Source organism: Pholcus phalangioides, unplaced genomic scaffold, assembly GCF_987345545.1.
Source record: "Pholcus phalangioides strain wild (caught in Gottingen) unplaced genomic scaffold, Ppha-v1.0 ptg000010l_1, whole genome shotgun sequence".
Classification (NCBI taxonomy): domain Eukaryota; kingdom Metazoa; phylum Arthropoda; class Arachnida; order Araneae; family Pholcidae; genus Pholcus; species Pholcus phalangioides.
The window spans coordinates 40869612-40884849 of record NW_028301603.1 but is presented as its reverse complement, the minus strand read 5'-3'; the positions used below and the strand labels follow the sequence as shown (position 1 = coordinate 40884849).

General features: G+C 39.0%; 1 protein-coding gene across 4 annotated transcripts in view; it reads right to left on the bottom strand.

Annotated features, from left to right (window-relative positions):
• The window catches only part of LOC149081476 (uncharacterized), a 30764-nt gene extending 16098 nt beyond the window's left edge, over positions 1-14666 (bottom strand). The window contains exons 1-6 of one of the 4 annotated variants that reach the window (XM_089238402.1): positions 14203-14648; positions 11956-12078; positions 10762-10878; positions 2855-2968; positions 2590-2706; positions 824-940 (exon numbers count right to left, since the gene is read on the bottom strand). In XM_089238402.1, the coding sequence (XP_089094528.1) occupies positions 824-940; positions 2590-2706; positions 2855-2968; positions 10762-10878; positions 11956-12078; positions 14203-14335 (721 nt within the window). In that variant the 5' untranslated portion in view covers positions 14336-14648. Of the gene's footprint in view, positions 1-823; positions 941-2589; positions 2707-2854; positions 2969-10761; positions 10879-11955; positions 12079-14202 lie in introns of all 4 variants that reach the window. The other 3 variants (XM_089238403.1, XM_089238404.1, XM_089238405.1) reach the window with 3 other exon arrangements.
• Between the last annotated feature and the right edge of the window lie 572 nt (positions 14667-15238).

Genomic DNA, 15238 nt, shown 5'->3' with positions numbered 1-15238 from the left:
TTCTTCCCCATGTTGCATTTGCATGCATGTGATGATATTTTTCTCCCGATAAATTTCAACGGGAATTCCGTTTTAACGTTTGCGGAGCGGCCGTTTCGAGCACGTTTGCGTTTCATGTTAGACCATGCATTCTTTGATGACTATTGGTTGTATTGGTCTGTACTATCACATCTTGAAGTTTTTCCCCATCTTTTCACCGAAAATTTCACTGTGTATAGAGATGCTGATTTTTTGGAAAGTATAATATATGCTGAAGGGAACCATGAGATGCACAGAGACAACAATCAGCTAATTGCTCGTAAATGAAATTAGAGCCAGCAGATGGAGAGGTATATGTAGAAATAGATGTCTTGTTTATACAATATATACAGAAATAGTGACTATGGGTATAGAGATGCTGATATTTTGGATTGATTTTTCTAAGGAAGGAGTATTACACCTGTCTTTATAGCTTAGTGGTAGAGCACTTGTCCGCAGTACTTCCATATCACCATAAATATCGTCAGTATTGCCATTCATTGATCAAAACAATTCCACATTCCATGATCAAAAGAAAATATGGTATTCCTGCTGAAGAAAAGACGTATACCATGTTTTAGTTCCTAATGTGGATGCTCTAATATTATAAGTCAAGAGCACCACCAATGAAAATACTTATCTTGCTTTGTAAGTACTGAGTATGTTTTCTTGGAATTTCACCAAAATGGGCGTAAATATTGTGAACTTTGAAGGAAAGATGTGAAATTTGCTTTACTGATTGCATGTGTTTACTGATTGAAAACTACTTAAAAATATGAATATAGAGTTTAGATTATCGACTGACCTTCTTCGCAATGTTCCCCTTTGAACTCCAATGGACAATTGCATTTATATTCCAAGTTTTCGCCACGATAACACAATCCACCATTCTTGCAAGGGTTGGGTGAGCAAGGATTGATCCCTGAAATAAAATATGTTTATTTATAATTCCAGTTACGTTCAGAGAAATAAAGTACATAGAATAACAGGGGTTGCGCACAACCTACAGCCCGACAGGAGTTTAGATATGACCCGCACAAAAAAAAAGTTCGATCAAAGTAGTATCAATATAGCCAACGCGATCGATGTACATTCCTGCTGACCATATTTCTTTCAAAAAAATACTGGAAATCAAGATTCGTACGCAATACGGCAATTACGCAAAAAAAAAGCGTGAAGTAAAATGATCAGCCAGAGCCAAAAAAATAGTCAAAGGCAAGTAAAGTGGCCAATTTCACAGAAAAAAAGTTATTAAACGCAATCAAAGTTGCTAATTTCAAAGGCATTAATCATGAAAAAATGAATGATGAATGAATGAAACATGAAAAACTGCAATGAGCCTCGTTGAAAATAAGATTAAAAAACGGGGGTATTTAATGAAAAAATTTGGGATGACCAAAACTATACGGGAATTTTACATAAAATAGGAGTAATGGCCACCAGATTTATATACAATACAAGTTTCTGGCCCGCTTAGTGGCAGAACCTACCACATACTTGTCCCGCAGACTGAGAAGGTTGTGCAATTGTTGAACTACAACATTGTCGGCGGGACTAATTCTGTAATCGTTGACTTCAGACGTATTTCTTCATTTTCCAATGACGTAATTTTCTTGACGGATCGTACACAAGGGGGAAAAGTATATATATGAAAAAATTAGAGGAGACCATCACACTTCATCCAGCAGTGGATTGAAAATGGATGATGATGATGACATACAGTGCCCGTGTGCCAAAAAACCCAATTAGAAAGTTGTTGCTTTGTCTCTTCTGAGGGCAAAAAAAAAACAAACCACGTTTTTAAATATCTCTATATTCACTGAAATATTTAAATTCAAAAAACGGAGAAACGTTTGGGGGGGGGGGGTGAGAAAGCACTTAATGACGTAAAAAAGCGCTTTCAGCTATTTTCCGCTGTTTTTTCCTACATTTCTCAATATTCTGAATTCAAATACCCCGGTGAATATTAAACTTAGAGACATGGAACTTTTTTTTTTTGCCCTCCGGAGAGACAGGGCAACAAATGTAAATGCAAGACGACAGCAGGCAAAATGCTCAACGAGGTGGCTGAAATAAAGACTTTCTAGGAAAGTCTTTTTGGAAAAGGAAAAACGTTCTAATTGGGTTTTTTAGCACATACGGGGGAACTGTATAAAAAATTAATGTGTTATACTTACGTTAAATTACGTCTTTTTAAAGCAAACCGCATGTGATCTGAAAACTTTTTGTAATTGGAAGTATACACTTCTAAAGTCAGCGGTTACAGAATTAGTCCCACCGGCAAACAATTTATATCACCCTGTATAACAATACAATCTACTCTAAAAGTTTGAGACAATTCAACAAAATTGCTTCGGTTCTTAATACGAAACAAACCCTGCCACTGCCAGCATTTTGACTTGATTCAGTGGCATGTGAATAACTTAAACATATTTATAGCCAGTTAAAACTCGAACTAGTCACTTCGAAAGCATACGCCACATAAACAGCAGTACTTGAACATCAATTGCTTTCGATTCACTTAACAATATCGAAGAGTGCATTTTTTGAGGAGCAGACTTAAGAACTCACCAGTTTCGCAGTGTTTTCCAGTATGCGTAGGAAGGCACGAGCATTCGTATTCAAGTCCCGTCTTCCTTAAGCACGAGCCACCGTTCAAACAGGGTCTTGTTGAACATGGATCGATTTCTTGTGGTGAGGAGAAAAAAACAACACATGATAGAAATGTCCACATTCATTCTTCACATTTGCAATTATAAGATTGAAATAAAAGGATCGTTATTGTACACACGAATGATTACATTTTATACGTAAGAGAAAATGCCTTATACAATACCGATTTCACAATTTTGCCCTCTGTGTGTATCGGGACAAGTACAGACGTATTTCTCGTCCACTTTAGAACAAGTGCCGCCGTTTTTGCAGGGTTGTCCGTCGCAAACATCGATTCCTGAAATGACACAAACGATTTTTATGACCTTTCGATCTATCAAAATAACGCAGAATAAAAAAATCAGACTGCTCTACAACGCGTTTTTGCCATTGCCCCAAACAAGATTTCTCTTACGGGCTGTATTATTTGACGGCAAAATCTGAATAAAACACACTGATTAGGACAACATGGGCAGTTTCATTCAGTTTTAATTATTGCACAACTCCTGCCTGCAAACGAGAAATCATCACTGATTCGAATGTGCATGAAATTTATCTCTTCATCCGGTATCATATTTTAAATTCATGCAGTATTTTCAGAATTGCTTTGCGGGCCGAATAAAAGTTCTTTCATTTCTTGGGAACCCGGAGAAGAATGGGGTTGAACCTGATCAAATTTATGTACTTGAGTAGACCATATCGTAGAAATTCCTATGACTGGAAGCATGCATTCTCAAAGCTGCAATCGTTTAATTTTAAAACAAAACAAAAATTAACCCTTTCAGCGGCATCGACGTGATATCTCGTCTTCCGAAACCTTTTAGTTTCGCAATGACAAACCCAGATGTTCTGTAAATCTTATTTCCACAATGGAGAACGCGTTACCTTATACTCCCTTACTTTGCACCTGCTCAAAAGCAAAATAAACGAAAATACATGAATAAAAATACTTTCTTGACGTAAGATAGGATTGTAAGGGGGTTTGGTGATCTCTTCTCTATGCCGTTTAAAGCATTGTTCTTCACTCTTTTCTAAACTGTGGAACGGTGAAGGAAGTTAAAAACTTTTGAAGAAACGGTGGAAAAATGACAGCATTAATTCGGGTACTGGAAAAAAATAAATTGGAGATTAAATTGGGAGAATGTGGGAATAAATTGGGAGAAATAACTTGTGCGGACACGCAACAAAATGTTGGAATGAGAAAAATAATTTGCGGGCTGGCAAAAAATAAATAAATGAGAACTCATTTACGGACCGGCAAAAAAATTAGTGAATGAGAGAAATAATTTACGGACTTTCTAAAAATAAATTCACACAGTCAAACTCCTCTAAGACGGCCACTATTAGTGTTGTATGACAGGAAAAGCAGATTTCAGGGGGCGTGTCAAAATAACGGTTTTCAATATACTAAGTAAGGGGCCATTCAAGTATTACATAAGCAGATTTTCAGCCATATTTGGCCCCTCCACTTGTCAGCAAAAGTCAGCAAAACACTGACCCTCTCCCCTCCGTCAGCAAAACTTCGTCAGCAGCTTAGAATATTTCATATCTTCAAAAAAGGGGGGTGGATGACGTAAGCAACCTCCAAACCCCCCCTCCCCCTTTTACCATCAACGGTCAGCAAATCCGAAACCTTCCCCCCCCCACCCCTCGATGCTGACGTGATACTTGAATGACCCCTAATTGTATTTTCTGGATGTTACTTCACATGTCGCCACAAGAGGACATTTTATTAAGAAAGGACACACATTTTGATGATTACAGTTTTAACAATTGTTAAACACATTTACAATTGTTACTGCAAGTTAATAAAATAACTAAATTTGGGATTTATCAATGAAATGGACTTCTGTTTTCAATTTCTGATTCAATTTTGTTTCTGCTAAGAGTCATTCTAAGAGTGAGCTGGTCACTCACATCATTGGATGTTTGAATCATCATCGGTTTGAACATTAACAGCCAGTTTTGACAAACCTTCGTTTAAATAGCGGAGGTGGGGGGGGGGGAGACATCATCCTCGAATAAGTCGCCATCTCTTGACAGCGGCAGCAATCGCGTTCGAGTGGCGCAGTGGTAAGATGCTCGTCTTCCAATACGAAGGTTACCATCAAGGTTCGAATCCGGGTGTAGAACTTCAGAAGCAAGTTCTTTACCCACCGAGCCTGCGGCGACCACCGATTGGATGGAGTCTTCATTTCGCACACAACTCCACTGGTTGGAAATTTGAAGTATAGCGATTTATGACTGGAGCAGGTGTGAGGTAAAGTAGTGTCAGAAATTGTAAGCTTCGGCCTGAATTTCATCTGACCGTCCATGTACGGTCCCGTTCAGTGCACACAAGCTGTAAGGAAATACTGAGATACCCGCTGCCTTTGTAGTCTACGTCGTTGACCTGACAAGTGACTGAACATTGGTTTGATCAGCACCTCCTAGAGATAGAAGGCCTCTCCGAACGGGTTGCCAAGTTCATCCGTAACGTCATTAAGACCACTTAGCAAGTTTGCCTCATTTTGATCCACAGCATCCTATTACGTATCTTCTTATTTCGGCGCAGAATCTTCCTGGTTGGCTCACAAATATACCGCATGCTGATTGGATGTGGGGCATAGAAATCACCAAATCTGAGCCCGATCGTTTCTTTTCCGCACAACGAGGATACTGGTACTGAGGATGTACAACTTGCTGACGTCACGAGCAGCGCGCGGAGGCCTTCTATCTCTAGTAGGAGGTGCTGGTTCGATTCTCCGCATGGGCAGTTGAATCTCCTGTCTTTAAGTAGCCTACATCTTCATTGTTAAAAACCTCCGTATGGAGTGCGGACATCATCCTCGGATTGAATCATTTCGTCACCAAGGTGATTGGTTTCGATTTTTATTTCACTATTACTATTTGATACAGAGAGATTGTTTCGGACCCCGCACTCTCTTTTACAATATAATAATTTCCCTCGTATATTAAAAGTATGCATTTTCCATAATCAGATGAGACATTTTTATGGACCAAATTTGATGGACAATATATTTTATCATAATTATTGGGTTTTTATTGCTCTTATTGGGTTGCTGCATTTTTCATATAATTTAGATAAGTATTCGACATCCATATTTTTATGGGCATCTTTTTTTAGCCACCTTGTTGGACGTTTCGTTTGTTGTGGCCCTTGTATTTGAATTTAAAACCCCTTATTAACGGTCACCCCTCTTTTACCGACGAATTTTTTGTTCCTTCAGTGGGTGCAAAATACATGTTTTGGATGACAACTGAGAAGATGGTAAAGTTCATGACGTTTCAAATTCATTCTTTTTTTTTGGCAGAAGTAGGTGCTTGTGGCAGTTAAATCCTTGCCATAACGGAGGTAGGCGTGAAGAAAGTTCGGGAAATAAATTCCCTTGCCGATACCCAGAACCTTACACTGGGACTCACATATCAAACCGATGAGTTTATTTTTTTGTCATTATCAGTTAATTGAACCAAATATATACAGGATGATTATAAAGAAACTATCCCGACATATGGGCCCCTAACTATCATACCATTCACAGAAACTGAATGAAATTTTGGCATAAGGTATTTTGATGTATGCGCTCATGAATGATATGGAAAACCACATAGTCACTCTAACAGTTACGGTTAAAGTGAGAAAATTTCGAAAATATCGAATGGCAACACCAAGTTTTTTGTATTGGAATGTGATCTCCATTGTGAAAAACCCTAAATAGCGTTCGAACGGCAACTTTAGCATGAAAATCACCGGCGGTAGATAGGCTAAAGGTGAGGACAACCAATAAGGACAGAGAAGCAGCATAAAATAAAGCATTTTATTGTGTTTCACAAATTTTCCACATGACCTTGTGGAGGACTAATCAGGCTGGGATCTCAAACGGTGTGACGAATGAAACGAACATTAATGCTCTGGTGCATGGCAAAGTCCTTTTTCCTTGCCTAGCTCCGGGGATTTTCGTGCTACAGGTGCCATTCGAACGCTATTTAGTGTTTTTCAGTATGGAGATCGCATTCCAATACAAAAAACTTGGTGTTGCCATTTGATATTTTCGAAATTTTCTCACTGTAACCGTAACTGTTAGAGTGACACTGTTGTTTTCCATATCATTCTTGAGCGCATACTTCAAAATACCTTATGCCAAAATTTCATTCAGTTTCTGTGAATGGTATGATAGTTAGGGGCCCATACGTCGGGACAGTTTTTTTATAATCACCCCGTATATATATATATGTTGTAAAAATTTTGTATGTTTCTTTTTTTTTTTGAAACAAAATAAAATGTTCCAGACTCTGCCACGAAGCTCGGCTGGAAGAGATCGCGGCAACGGGATAACTCTAGTGGCAAAGTTCTGGTGTTCATTCAGTTAATTGAAACACCATCGGTTCCTGTGAATCAATGTTTTTCAATCCGTGCTCCACCAAAAGTGTTCTAGGTGATCCGTGAGCACTTCTGGTGGAGAGTGAATGTGATTGAAAGAATAAACAAATAAAAAGTAATCAGGTTTTGAAATCGATAATTTTAGGCTGCGTGCGCAATGTTTTGAATAAGTTTTGAATAAGATTCCTTTATTCAAATTACAATGTATTGGTGATTATCGAAATACTACGTGAGTATGGTAGCATGAATGAAATGGTCCACATACATTGGTCCATTGCAGAACGTTGCGGTCCCACTGTACAAAAGTCCTTTTAGAAACCTCTAATGAATAAGTGAAATCGTAATCAGAAGTACGCAGTCTTGCGTATGCGTGAGACTGGTTCTGTCGTGCTGAAACTGAGCATCGCCCATTGCAAATGACCTTGAGTGACCAACTTGTGGTGACTACGTACAATGCGTGACTCATCCGACAAAAATCACTATCGGTTAAGCTACTGAACAAATCCCTTTATCAGGAGGTACTTCCCATCATTATCTTCCCTTTATCATGAGGTGGAGTCCCATCATTTTCTGCCGAAGAGATCTGTGTATAGTTTGTTCGGGACGGGGAACTTTAACTATGCATGCCCTGTACTTTGATGATATTTAAAAAGAAGCAAACGAAGAGCATGTTACCGTTTTGTTTTTCGCATCTTGAACCTGTATGTGTAGTTGGACATTGACAACCGAATTTCCCGTCGGGTCCAATGACACAAGTACCGCCGTTGCTGCAAGGATTGGGGTTGCAATCATCGACTTCTGTCAATTGAAGAAGGGAAAATATAATCAAATGCTGCATCGAAATCGCATGACATTCGCTTCGTCATTACCTACAACGTATAATTCTCGCTCGATATATATCTTTGATATACTTGCCAATATTACAGAAGGGACCTCTATGAGTTGGCGGACAAATACAAGAGAATTAAACCATGTCATTCGCCACTTCGCCGGCTTTGCAAGTCCCGCCGTTTCTGCAAGGTCTGTGGGCGCAAGGATCTGTAACTGGATTCAGAAAGAGAAAAGTTGATGCTATAATATTTCGGGAACCACTTAACGATCGGGAACGAGATATCGCGTCCAAACGCAAATAGAAGAAATTCATTCTAGCATTTCCAGTTTTCTTTTTTCTGATCATCACGAAGCCTTATTGTATCCCTATGGATGAAAGTTGTTTTTCCTCTATCTTTCTATACTGCTGTTTTGGTGATTCCCACCCCTCCCACATATTATGTATCTTTCTGCTATACACAGGGTGATTCTAAATTCATGGGGCAAACTTTAAAAGGTGATATCAGACACCTAAACAAGCATTTTTGACCATAGAATGTGTGATCGAATCTCAATAGCTAAGGCGGTAGAGAGTGTTTTCAGAGACTGCACACAACAGTACTTCACCAAAAGCAAATATTACATTTTTCATACGGATTCAATACAATAAGTGTAATCAACCATTTGAAGGTGCAGGGTGTTGTAATGTGGTAGGCTTTCTCATGGTGCAACTTGGGTAACTCTGCCTCAAGTCATTACACCACTTGATCATTGTTTGTCGCGGCATAACCTTGATGGTCCTTAAACCAATAAAAAACAAACTCGAATCAAATATAAAAGTGCGTATGCAGTCTCGAATGGCTGATAGCAAATATCGCAGCAAATCCGTCGGGAAAAATATATTATTCTGTTTTGGTGAAGTGCTATTGAGCACTCTCTAAAAGCCACTCTCTACCGCCTTTGCGATTCGACAGTACATTCTATAATCTAAAATGCTTGTTTAGGTATCTTGAGGAGACTACGCGTGAGCGGCCACAGGCAACATTCCACGCGACTAGAAGCAAATGAGCTCATTTCCTGAAGCGGGACATCCAATTCGGACTATTCCTCTTGTCCATCCATCTGAACTTTCAACATCTGCAGAGGTTGATTCGATTCCTGGACATTAACCTACATCTACTCCACAATAAGACGCGAGCTGCGGGATCAAGGGGACGACATTCGCGCTCGGAGGACCCGTCTTATGAGCCAACAAGAGAGAGTTAACACGGTTACCTATTAAAAAGTATAACTTAGGCCTAGGAGAAAAGCATCAGTTGTTTCACCGACACCTAATAATCGATATAATTTACGCCCAAGAAGACAAGTGATTTCATCCTTTTCCGGCGGATGTTAATGAAATTTAGATGGCGGACATATAGACGTCAATTTATATCTTATTACAGCTTGATTGCTGAGATTGGTATATTCTAGATTGGATAAACTCAGTCCCAGATTCTATCACATACAAGACAAAAATTACTCTTTGATTATTTATATAAGTACTATTACGATTACGGACTGATTATCTGTGGATGATGCTAGGATCACAATTGTTACTCCAGATTCTTTATTGTATATTTGTATATCGTTGTTTGCTATTTTCATATAAATTAATAAATTTCCGGATACGCCCATCCCCCGGAAAAGCTTCGATATCTCTCTGATATGGGAACCCGGGTGTGTCCGGTCCTTCAATGTTCAATGTCCATCCACTTGTCCATATCTTTCTGGACGTACGGATGACACTCATAAGACATCAGTTAACAACAACCAATCAAAACTAGCAGCGCCTCACAGGCTGAAAAGACATACGTACAAGTTGTGATCTGGTTGGTCAGTGGTTGAATGAAAAGCCTTTAACTTGTGCCTAAAAACGAATCGCATCGAATCCGGAAGCACAAATCAGAAAACTTCAAGAAAGAACCACACAACACCTGCGCAGAACCGGTTAGACGGATAAAATGTCATTCCTGCGGAATCAGACACTCCCTCCTCACATGTAGTTGCCACAAGTCGGTTACTCAAAATCCTTTTCAATGGAGCATTAGGATCAGTCCTGCACATACAAACAACTTTTTTCTAATAAGGTTCTTCCTTATTTAGGGGGGGGGGGTGTTTTTTTAAAGGAACTTCAGGAAAGTCTGACCGCAATGTTGAATAGCCAATGTACAGGGTGATTATAATTAAAATTCCCGTGTGTACTCTGAGTAGTTTTTTTCAAAAATCCGACTGATGAAAAAGTGGCGCTTTTTTATTGAAGTTTCTTTTTTCCCATGGACCATATGACGTATATACAAAGTTTCAATAGAATCCGTCCTCCAGAACGGGTGCTATATAGGTCTGAGTAGTGTCAGTATACTGGAAATAGTCAGACCTATGCAGATCCCGTTCTGGTGGACGTATTTCATTGAAGCTTGGTTGATACACTATATGGACCATGAAGAACGTAAAGTGTGCCCCCTTTTACCTGGTGGTTAAAAGTGAAATTTTTTTTTTCATTTCCTAAATCTCTCTCTCTCCACTGGTCTCATTTTTAGATATCCTAAAAATTTGGCTGCGATCGGATAAGCAGTTTTTGAGAAAGACTATTCAGTGTATGGGAACTTTAATTATAATCAGCCTGTATATGATCGCGTATCCATGCAATCATACTCACCTAATGCTTCAGTTATCTGCAAGTTCACGATAGTCCAAAATGATCAGTTTCAAAACCTGATTATTTTCATTTTTTAACTCTCCAGATCTCTTCGTGGAACACCTAGAGTGTTTCAGGCCGAACACAGATTAGGGAATACTGATTTAAAAGAAGGGTGATAATTCAGCCACCTAATAAGGGAAAAAAATGGTTCGATACTTACCATCTTGACATGTGGGTCCAGTGTAAGGCGCTGGGCATCGGCAAGTGAAGGTATTTCCCGCACCTTCTATACATGTGCCTGCGTTGTGGCAAGGATTCAAACGGCAAGCACCGACTTCTGCCAAAAACCAAAAAAAAAAGGATGGCCAAGAATATTTCTAGCTCTTCTGTTTTCCGTCACTATGTAATACTTCGAATTTCTATTTCCTGTACTAAATTGTATTTAAAAATTTGAATGTGATGTTCGAAATTATCTTGTGAACTCTCCGCATCAGGTAATAATAGTGAGGTAATACAATCTTTACCAGTAGTACTTAACCGGAGGTGCAGGAGAGTATTTTTGAGGGTGCTAGATGGGGGGAAAAACATCCCAACATGTCGACTGATTATTTAGGAAAATTGATATGATAAAAAGGGAATTTTTCGTTCATTAAAAAAGAGTATGAATCATACCGATATTTTGACACCTCATCTTTTGGCTTTTACTTGCAAAATTTGTCATACGAAACTAGCGTTGAAAAAGTTCGTCGATTAGCGGTCGTACTTGTTTTTCCTTTCAATTGGGAAAACATACCATTAATAACTAAAATATTTCACGGGTTGTTTGCATTTGTACCTAGTGTTATTAGCATGGTGTGCCTAAATTTTACTGTTGTTCCTGCGAAAACCAATAAGTGAACTAACTATATACTTCTTTTCACCAAATTTTTGGAAAATATTGTCGCTTTTCTTTAGTTCAGTTTTGAATTAATTTTAAAAAAAAAGCTAAAATTATATAGTTATGTAACCACAGCCGAAAATAGCATTAAATAATACGTAAGAGGAAGAATGACAAGTCTTACTAGTTAAATGGTGTCACGATCATGGATGCAACTATGGTCACCGATTTGGGAATTCTCATTGACGAGCGGCTTAGGTTTTCTAAACATTGTTCAGCGGTGGTCAGAAAATCGAATATAATACTCAGTTTCACTTTCAAAAAGGTCTCTTCGGGTACTAAAGTCATTCTTCCGCTTTTCCGGGAGGTGCATGATCTTGCCTCGTATTCATGCACCTTGGCCCTCCAGGGCCTCCATATAACGGAATCTGCGCATGCGGAATTCGATCGGATTACTTATAGGGATGCTTCGTGTTTTTTTTTGTAAAAAAGTATATTGTGCATTTACTCTCAAAGAAAGACTCGGTTTCAACTCACCATATTGACATATAGGTCCGTTATGTGTTTGCGGACATTTGCAAACATAATACGGTTTAGTTCTTTCATCTTTAGTGCAGGTCCCACCGTTTAGGCAAGGGTTACCAACGCATCCTTGAAGTTCTGTAATTGGAAGGAAAGCATTTATCGACTTTCTTTGATATCTTTGCCATGGAAATGATTATTTCGGATTAAAAAAATACCATTGGTGACTGCGTTCATCTCAAACTAATCAAGACAAATTGATTACAAGTGCCTATTATCCGAGGATGATGTCACTCTCCGCTGCCCATACAAAGTTTTTTTTAATAGCTGGCTGATGCGAAGATATATTTTTGAAAGAGAGAAATATTTTAACTACCCCGGCGGGGATTCGAACCCACGTCCTTTTACTTTCCGAGTGAACGCCCTAGACTACAGAGGCAACAGATCTCGCAATCTTTCTTTGGAGCTCGTGTGCACTGAACGGGACCGTACATGGACGGTCGGACCTAACTCAGGCCAAAGCTCACAATTGCTGACAATGCCACAGATGCATAGCGGAGAGTAACAACATCCTCGGATAAGTCGCCATCTGGTGGCATTGTCAGCAATTGCGAGCTTTGGCCTGAGTTAGGTCCGACCGTCCATGTACGGTCCCGTTCAGTGCACACGAGCTCCAAGGAAAGATTGCGAGATCCGTTGCCTCTGTAGTCTAGTGGTCTAGGGCGTTCACCCGGAAAGTGAAAGGACGTGGGTTCGATTCCCCGCGGGGGAAACAAACAAGGACCTTAGTAAGTGCCTATATGCAGAAAAGAATGGAACGTCTTCAAAAAACACGCACCGTCCAAATGATATGCATACGTTTTCTAAAGGCCACTCCAACTAGACGCAGTGCCCGAGGCATTTTTAAAGTATCGGTGTCCTGAGAATTGTTTGAGTTATCGTTTAGATCTTATTTTTTACATTTTGTGAGAGAGAAGAGACTCAGCATTCTAAATCCATCCATTATTTCAGACTATACGGTAATGCTACTACTTTAATATGTATATGTCTCAAAACATAGAATTTTGAGTTGTTTTTTTATAGCTTATGCTTATGCTGTTTGGACTGAGCGATGATTGCGCCGTATAACTTCTGAAACACCCCTTCCCCACCCCCCATCCCCCCGAACCCCTTGTATTTTGAATTCCGAAATATTTCTGTTCAATGAGTTTCTCATTATAAAAAAAAAGTATTGATCCAATTTCACATTTATAGCTTCAGTGATTTCGGCGGAACGTGATTTCTGTATTTTACATTCGAACCCCCTTATGGGTAAAATTTCGAAAAACACTTTCTTAGTGGTTGTTTACTTCATGAAATGAAACTAGTGACCAAATTTCATATTCATCACTTCAGCGGTTGCAACTCTAAATATATGTATATATAGGAAATATATAGATATATATAGGTTATCATCATATGGGGTCACAGAGTGTCTGTGCCATCTTAATGTTACTTTTATGTTTTATGTGTAGTATTCTCAGTCCAATTTAAAAAAAAATTCAACTTTTAAGAGCTGAAATGGTAATAGAAAATCTTAGCTCTTTGTATATATGGAGAATAAATATCTTTCTCTCACATGGACGATGTTGTTAAAGATTCAAACGATATTCAAACGCCATGTGGTGAAGTATTGTGTGTTTTTTGAAACTGTGAAATCACAGGTTCGGCAAATGTTGTGTCAGAGTTGATTGCCAATGGATTGATATGACACTGCGAAAAGTTTAGAGGGATTTTCAAAATTCAGGTGTAACGTGGTACACCAACTTGCAAATTAGTTAACTCATTATTGATCTGAAATTTAAGAAATTTTCTCCACAGATGGATCTGGCCTATATCATTTAAAGTTTATTACTTTTTAAATTTCTACGTGGCCACATTTTATTGGTAAAGGTGGTCCGCGGAACTCGAAACCTTAAGTAGGCCTATTTCTGGTTTTATTGTTTGACATTTCGCTGCATTTATGTATGTGGCTTCTATTCCACTGTACGCTAACAGTAATCACTCACTCAGATAAAAAAAAGATCCTCAAGAACATCGCATCCAATCAAAACCTTCACCATTCAGCACATTGTACATGAAAAAAGGAATTTTGAATAATGATATTTTTTTAATCAAAATTTGAGACAAAGCTACACAATTGTAGAGCCAATGATATAAAAGGTAAGTTCTCGGAACTTCAAACCAACGACCAGGTTATTGAATAACATCTTTCAAACTTACTTTCAACGCTCTCCAACGAAGCATCATCAGAATCCTGGGATTTTTCATCCTTGATCACGGCACCGCAACATACTGCGACGACCGCTGAAAAGAACAACAGCGAAAATACCAAACACTCCCGTTTCTTTGACATGGTCTTTGCGACTTGCGGCTATTACTTCCGCCGTGAATACTTTTGGGCACTTTGCACACAGCAGTCGCGTCCACTGCCCAAAAAGACCGTCTGGCTTCGAGTAGATAACATTTAAACTCAGATCTAATCTTATTTTTCTTTCTTATTGATATAACAATATCTTTCCGTATGCAAAATCCTGTTATGTTTCGCAGATACCGTTCGAGGCCACCTCCGCCATACGATGCAGATACCGTGGGAATATCGGCATCTGTCAGGACATGTCCTGAGACGTACACCTCCGTGTTGAGCTTCTTCGCTCTTGTATCAGACTGACGTAATTTTCGAACCCTGCGAAATTGATGAGTTAATCTCGAAATTATCTATAAATCCTTGCATATCTTTATTTTTTCCCTCAATTTGAGGTATCCAATTTGGAAAAGAGTTAGCAGTGAATATTGCTCTTAAAAACGTGGGAATTTTTGTTTTTGTTGGCATCAGGAGAAACAGGGCAACGACTTTCTAATTGGATTTTTGGGCGCACGGGGACGGTATAAAAATATTATTATTTTTTATCTTATTTCAATAACAACAACCCCTTGCAACATGAATGATGTGTATGAGTTCTACCATCCCCTCCTAGAGATAGAAGGCCTCTGTACTGTTTGCCATAAACGTCATTCAGCAACTACCTAGCAAGTTTGCCACATTTTGGAACACAGCATCTCGTTTCTTCTTATTTTGGCGTAGAATCTTCCTGATTGGCTCACAAATACCGCATGGTGATTGGATGTGGGGCATAGAAATCGCCAATTCTGAACCCGATCATTTCTTTTCCTCACAACGATGATGCTGGCACGAGCAGGGAATTTTTTTTCCCTGAATATTCTGAGGGAAAATGGACTGCTTACTGACGTCATAAGC